The sequence below is a fragment of the Crotalus tigris genome, unplaced genomic scaffold (genome assembly GCF_016545835.1).
Source record: "Crotalus tigris isolate CLP2741 ecotype Arizona unplaced genomic scaffold, ASM1654583v1 scf7180000018016.4438896, whole genome shotgun sequence".
NCBI lineage: Eukaryota > Metazoa > Chordata > Lepidosauria > Squamata > Viperidae > Crotalus > Crotalus tigris.
Genome location: NW_024096778.1, coordinates 4,279,403 through 4,287,093, shown reverse-complemented (window position 1 = coordinate 4,287,093; position 7,691 = coordinate 4,279,403). Strand labels below are relative to the sequence as shown.

The 7,691-nt window shown below is 37.9% G+C and overlaps 1 protein-coding gene across 1 annotated transcript; it reads left to right on the top strand.

Moving 5' to 3' along the window:
- Positions 1–5,206: 5,206 nt before the first annotated feature.
- LOC120309419 (mas-related G-protein coupled receptor member H-like) lies at positions 5,207–6,154 on the top strand. The gene has a single exon (XM_039346605.1). The coding sequence runs from the start codon at positions 5,207–5,209 to the stop codon at positions 6,152–6,154; it is 948 nt and encodes a 315-aa protein (XP_039202539.1).
- Positions 6,155–7,691: the final 1,537 nt, after the last annotated feature.

Genomic DNA, 7,691 nt, shown 5'->3' with positions numbered 1-7,691 from the left:
CAGTCAAATGGTTGTCCAATCTCTTGTTAAAAACTTCCAGTGTTGGAGCATTCACAACTTCTGGAGGCAAGTTGTTCTATTGGTTAATTGTTCTAACTGTCAGAAAAGTTCTCCTTAGTTCTAGGTTGCTTCTCTCCTTGATTAGTTTTCATCCATTGCTTCTTGTCCTGCCTTCAGGTATTTTGGAGAATAGCTTGACTCCCTCTTCTTTGGGGCAACCGGAGATATTGGAAGTTAGCTATCATATCATCTCTAGTCCTTTTCATTAAACTAGACATACCCAATTCCAGCAACCGTTCCTTATATGTTTTAGTCTCCAGTCCCCTAATCATCTTTGTGGCTCTTCTCTGCACTCTTTCTAGAGTCTCAACATCTTTTTTACATCATGGTGACCAACACTGGATGCAGTATTCCAAGTATATAAGAGCCATGGTGATGCAGTAGAATGCAGAATTGCATGGTAATTCTGCTGACTGCCAGCAATTCAATCCTGATCAGCTCAAGGCTGACTCAGTCTTCCATCCTTCCGAGGTCAGTAAAATGAGGACCCAGATTATTGGGGTCAATGTGCTAACTCTGTAAACTGCTTAGAGAGGGGTGTAAAGCACTATGAAGCTATATATAAGTCTAAGTGCTATTGCTATTGCTATATAGATATAATGAAGAGTGTGCAATGGCCCAGTGGTTACAGATTCATAACCTGTGAGCTGGAAAGCAGACAGGCCAAGAGTGAGACCTGAGCACTGTGTGATGGGGTGAGCTCCCATTACTTGTTTCAGCTCCTGCCCACTTAGTAGTTTGAAAGCTTGCGCGTAGATAAATGAGTACCACTTTGGTGGAAGGTTCCATGCGCTTGGCATTAAGTTGTGCTGGCCACATGACCACAGAAATGCTTTTGGACAATGCTGCCTTCCTTGTTAAGAAACGGAGATGAGCACCACCCTCTAAAGTCAGACATGACTGGAGAAGAGAAACCGTTATCTTTAGATACTGTAGATTGATTCAGTTTTCAAAGTACAAATGACATTGAACTTACTTTAGAAAGATCTGTCTAAAGCACTTCTCTTTCAAAGTTACGGGAAACCGTTTTATCATAATTTGAGATTTGTGAAACATCCATAAAAATAATAATCAGCAGTCTGGTCTTAATTCTCAGCAAGAAATAATGGATTTCTTTATTCCATTAAGATACCCCACCCTTTCTGAAAATGTATAAAAGCATCTCTTTTGTACTTTCTGCGAAAGCATGTGGGCTGTATACTAGGGGGACATTAGTTTATAATCATTCCATAGAAAGAAGGCATTAAGCTCCAATATCCACTGGCAAACCAACAAATACAGCTGGAAGAAGATAGGACATTCAATAATTATTGGTTGCTAGAATCAAGGTAAGAAGCAAATATTCATTTCCAAACAGGGATCAGCTAGAACATTTAATATCATTTTCTTTCTGTAAAATGTTCTTGGAGTTGTTTTAGGATACGCTTGTCTTTGCTTGACGATGATGATGATGATGATGATGATGATGATGATGATGATGATAATAATAATAAGTTGGAAGGGACCTTGGAGGTCATTGAGTCCAACCCCCTGCTCAGGCAGGAAACCCTACACCATTTCAGACAAATGGCTGTCCAGTCTCTTCTTAAAAACTTCCAGTGTTGGAGCATTCACCACTTCTGGAGGCAGGTTGTTCCACTGGTTAATTGTTCTAACTGTCAGGAAGTTCCTCCTTAGTTCTAGGTTGCTTCTCTCCTTTAGTTTCCATCCATTGCTTCTTGTCCTGCCCTCAGGTGCTTTGGAGAATAGCCTGATTCCCTCTTCTTTGTGGCAACCCCTGAGATATTGGAAGACTGCTATCCTGTCCCCCCTCATCCTTCTCTTCGTTAAACCAGACATCCCCAATTCCAGCAGCCGTTCCTTGTATATTTTAGCCTCCAGTCCCCTAATCATCTTTGTTGCTCTTCTCTTTACTCTTTCTAGAGTCTCAACATCTTTTTTACATCGTGGTGACCAAAATAGCTTTACTTTCTCTTGTGGCTTCTGACAGAGATGGATCACACTTTAACATGGGAAAGGAGTGATTGAAACAAAATGAAGAAAGAAAGGGACTATTTTTTAAAAAAATAATTCCTTGATTTTTCTAGGAAAACAATATTCTGAGAGTATTCTATGCAGCCACAAGCATATTCCTTTGGAACATACTAATTCAGCTCTGTTGCCCTCCATGTTTGTTTGTTTGTTTACTTATTTACTTATTTATTTATCAGTGCAAGAAAGGACAACTTTGGAGTAGGATTGCAGAGTTCACACACTAAACAGCTGCCAAGAGAATCTGATGACTACAGTAAGTATACTAATGTTTGTATGATCAGGTAGGTTAAGCCAGGATCAGAAAAACTGGGTGGAATCATTATAGCTGTCATGAATCTTATTTATTCTTTAATATCAGAGTTTGGAATCTGTATTGCTTACTGTATATTTTCCAGGATAAGCCCATCTGATGACCCTCCAATTTTCAACTAAAAAAAAACATGAAAAACAAGTCCCCCGTGGATAAGCTGATCTGAATTTTTATGGCGTTCGGGTTATACATTTGAGGGTATGTTTATTTACCGATGGTCTTATCCATGAGTATATATGGGTTATATGAGTACTTTTAAAAGGTATTATTGTATATATTGGTGCACAAACCTATTCATGGTTAAGCTGACTTTTGGGATATATTTTTTGCAACTGAAATTCTCATCTTATCTGCAGGTATATATAATCTCCTGATTCACTCCTGCTACTGGTGGATTTGGCAATAATTCTGGTACGTTCAAGACTTTCTTATTCCCCCCCCCCCTTTGGTATAATTGTTTTTAGAAAGAGTTCTCAGTCATTACATTAGAATTTGCAGTACATCTACTATTGGCAATAATTGAATATTTATTTTGTTCTGCTTGGATTTTAAGTGTTTCATAATTTACTGTTTATTCCGGTTTGACTGATTTGTCCTTTCTGATGTGAATTATGTTTCCATTTCTATTTTACAACTGGCTGGTCACTAAGGATAGATTATTTGATTATAAATACAGATATTCTTCGACTTACAGCTAAAATTGAGCCAAACATTTTTGTTGCTAAGTGAAATATTTTTTAAGTTAGTTTTGCCCTGTTTTATGACCTTTCTTGCCACAGTTGTTAAGTGAATCACTGCAGTTGTTAAGTTAGTAACACAGACATTGCAACTGTCATAAATATGAGCCCATTGCCAAGCATCTCAATTTTGATCACATGACCACAGGGATGCCGCAATGCTTGTAAGTGTGAAAAATGGTCATAAGTCACTTTTTTCAATGCTGTTGTACCTTCAAACAGTCACTAAATGAACTGTTGTAAGTTGAGGACTATCTGTACAAATCTACTATGTCCAGGATCTTTTTTTTAAATATCTTACAACTGTTTTCTTGCAAACTTGGGGAAGAACATGATTGTAAAATGTAGCTTATAAATAAATGAAACGGTGAATAAACTAGCCCAGTAATGACCTGGAGAATTTGATCCATTAGATTCTACCTTCACATAATCTATAATAAGTCAGATTCCTTCTAATTTATACATTTGATTCTTAAATAAATATGATATTCTTCTTGTATTTCTTACTGCAAAATAATACCACAATATTGTTCTGATCCACAAGAACAATTGTTAAAATATGTAATGATATTTGAAGAGTTCTAATCCTGTTAGCCTATAGAAAAACATATACTGGCCATTCTTAAACCAATCTCTTCTTCCCTACTGTGACTTCCTCTGTCTCCAGAAATTTATCCTGTTATCCCATCAGCATCTTTGTTGACCCTATAAAGCTCCAATAATTCAGGGGTGGCCTAGATTGTGAAAAGAGAATATTAAGTTGCACAACCTTGTCATTTCTAATAAGAGAAAGACGTGCCTGCTTTGATTATCTTCTCACACTGAGGTCTGAAGTAAGATTCCACTTAGCTGAGGGAAATGAATATTTCTGTGCTTCAGTTTAGGCTCCAATGCAGGTGGTTTAATGGGAGATCTCTGCTTGATATGACATAAAATATGTAGTACAATATTTTCCTTGTTTGAAGAGGAAAGGAAAGTTTGGGTATGAAGCATAGAGACTTTCACTTACAATCCTCATCCAGATTACAGCATTCAATTGTTAGGAAACACATACACACGATGGTGATTTAAAAATAGTCTAGATCAGTGGTTCTCAACCTTTTTAATACCGCGACCCCCAACCGGTCGTAAGTCGAGGACTACTCGACTGGTGCAGCACCGTTTGCAGAATGGGACTTTTGGTGGGCTCAGCAGGGGAGAGACAGCCTGGACAATTCCTATTGGCTTTTGAAAGCCAATGGAATTAGACTCTGTTCAAGAGAGCCTATTCTCTTGGCTTTCAAAAGCCAATAGAATAAAAGGGAGTAGCACAGCTAAGGAAAAGGGGGAAAAAATGGCGGACTGCGTTGTTTGGCGACCCCTTGAAATGGTCATTCGACCCCAAGTGGGGTCCCGACCCACAGGTTGAGAACCACTGGTCTAGATAGATAGCTTAGCTGAAGGAGAAACATTTCTTGATGTGTTAAGAGCAAATGCAACAAATACAAGTGAAATGCTAATTTTATATTAGTAAAGCTGCAGATTAATTTTGTACAATGTGCAAAATTGAATTAAAATAATAAAGCAATGTTTAGAATAAATCTATGCCTAATCGTTGCATGATACTGCTGTCTGAGCTTTTATGGTAGAAGGAAAGTTTGGAGATTTGAGAAGTACAAGTATTTCACTGATACCTAATATAGCGATTGAAGCCGATGGCTGTTTCTCATCTTCATTTTCAGGTTCAGATGAATTCAGTTCAGGCTTTATTTCAACTCTTCCACTCAATCTGCCTTTTGTAACATTACAAAAAGGACTCCTGTAGAAACAAGACTTGTGGATAATGCATATTAAAATGGCATCAAGCATAAATGCATTGATTATTTTTTTCCCGTTTCTAATTTAATTTGTTTTCATTAATCCATGTGAAGTCAGGCTGAAATAATTCTTTAGCTCCATATCTGAAAAAAAAATATAAATGATATCCTATGTCTTTTCTCCCACCAGGAGTCTCTATACATCAGAACACCAAATTAATAACTGTCCATCGTGCTGAATTTTAGTGCTGTCCTTGCCGAATGCTAGAATGGAATATAACATATCACACAATGCAACGGAGAGCTTCCACAACAAGACCAGTCTTCCAGAAGATCAAGGCACCATTCCTCTAGGAGTGTTTTTGATGATCACCATAACTCTAGTTATCTGCCTCTGGGGACTTGTGGGAAACGGAGGCACCATATGGCTTCTTGGGTTCCGCATTAAGAGGAATAATTTCTCAGTTTACTTCTTGAATCTCTCCATCGCTGACTTTGGTGTGCTCATCGGTCTTGGTGCCATTGATGTATATTGGCTTATAGCCAAAGCTAATCATATAGAATATGATGATCCACTAAAGACCTTATTTCGGGGTCTTTTCTTGTTCATGTACAGTGCTGGTTTATGCATCTTGACGGCTATGAGCATTGACAGGTGCACCGCAGTATTTTTCCCATTTTGGTATCAAATGCACCGTTCTCGAAAAATGTCCACCATTATATGTAACATAATATGGGTGTTCAACTTCCTGTTTTCTTCTCTACATGTCATTCTCTTGTTAACAACTGGATTTTATATGTTAAGGTTCTACCAATTTCTCCTGAATGCCCTACTTCTCACTCCTTTAATGACTCTCTCCACAATAGCCCTTTCACTGAAAACCTATTCACTACCTTCTCATCATAAGCAAGGAAAACTTTGGATCACCATCTTGCTCACTCTTCTCTTTTTTCTCTTTTTTGCTTTTCCAATGAATGCTATTCAGTATCTCTCACTCTATTATCCCCAGTTTGATAATCCTTATGTCTATGAATATGCCTATATTTGTTCTTCCTTAAATAGCACCATTAACCCACTCATCTATTTTCTGGTAGGAAGAGACAAACAAAGACCATCTAGAATGATAATCAGAGTGATATTTGAGAAAGTTTTTAAGGAAGAGGAAAGCCATGGAGAGGAACGTGAAACCTCAGTCACAGCCAAATTAGATGGATAAGCGAGATTCAACACTTTAGAAGTAGTAAATCCAGTATATCTACAGAACGTCTAATCTCTCAGACCTGAGAGGATCCTTAATTCCAGCCTTCAAATCAATGAAAAGTGGAAAATGAAATCCAAAATCTGGAGAAGTTTAGGTCTCATAGGGTATAGTTGGAGGGATCTCTACTGTTAGAATACTTCATTACTCAAAGACAATTTTTAAAAGTTTGCTTATGCCAAAAATTATTTTCTCTAAAGCATGATAAAAGAAGAATTAATGGACAAGTTCTGATGTATTCCAGAAAATAAGCATAACACATAAAATGTCTGTGGAATGGTAAATTTAGCTGCTCGGTGGCATTAACGTTTTAAGACAAGATTCTTAGAATAGGATATATAGGGGGGGGGAACAAATGATTATGTTTTATTCTGTCTTCTCAAATAAGCTTTCATTTGGAAATGATGAGCTCCATTGTGACTATACTGAAATTGATATACTATAGATAGATATACTGGAGGGTGTTCAAACAGTGGGTTGGGCTAGATGATTAAAGCCTATCATTTTTGCATGCATGGATGCTTCTGATACATAATAAAAAGATATGTGTGTGGGGGGGACTCAATTTTCCTGGTTTTCCCCCATCTTTCATTGATGGTCCTTTTAGACACTCATAGATGGAAGTCAAGAACTGAAGGACCATGGGCATTTGATGAATCTTCTTTGTTGAGCATTTGCGCCATGAAGAAATTGCCGAAGAGAAAAACAGCTTCAATATTCTGTATAGGATCTTTTAGTGCAGTGGTTCTCAATCTGTGGGTCGGGACCCCATTTGGGATTGAATGACCATTTCACGGGGGTCGCCAAACAACGCAGTCTGCCATTTTTTCCCCTTTTCCTTAGCTGTGCTACTCCCTTTTATTCTATTGGCTTTTGAAAGCCAATAGAAGAGACTCTCTTGAATAGAGTCTCATTCTATTGGCTTTCAAAAGCCAATAGGAATGGTCCAGGCTGTCTCTGCCCTGCTGAGCCCGCCAAAAGTCCCATTCTGCAAACGGTGCTGCACCAGTTGAGTAGTCCTCGACTTACGATCGGTTGAGTAGTCCTCGACTTACGACCGGTTGGGGGTCGCGGCATTAAAAAGGTTGAGAACCACTGTTTTACTGGCAGTGAAATGTTTCCTTCTGCACATTAGAAATAACATTGCAAGCATAAACATACTAACTAGCAATGCATTTCAATAAATGGCTTACCTTAATAAAGAAATCATTTGTTTTTTCTATTATTTATGTATTTATTCATCGTATCTATATTGCTGTTCATCTCACCATCAAGTGACTCTGGGTGGCATACAACAAAGTTAAAATAAAATATATAAATCGATTTTAATACAGTTGAACTTTAAAATTATTAAAGCCACACCAGAAAGCACAGAATAAAACAGAGATTAGGCAAAGAGGAGGTGTTAATAACCCAGGAACTATCTCTTTCACCAGTCCCCTGAAGTTCTCAAGCTTGCAGATACAAGCAGGTCTTGAGGGCCCTCTGGAAAGCA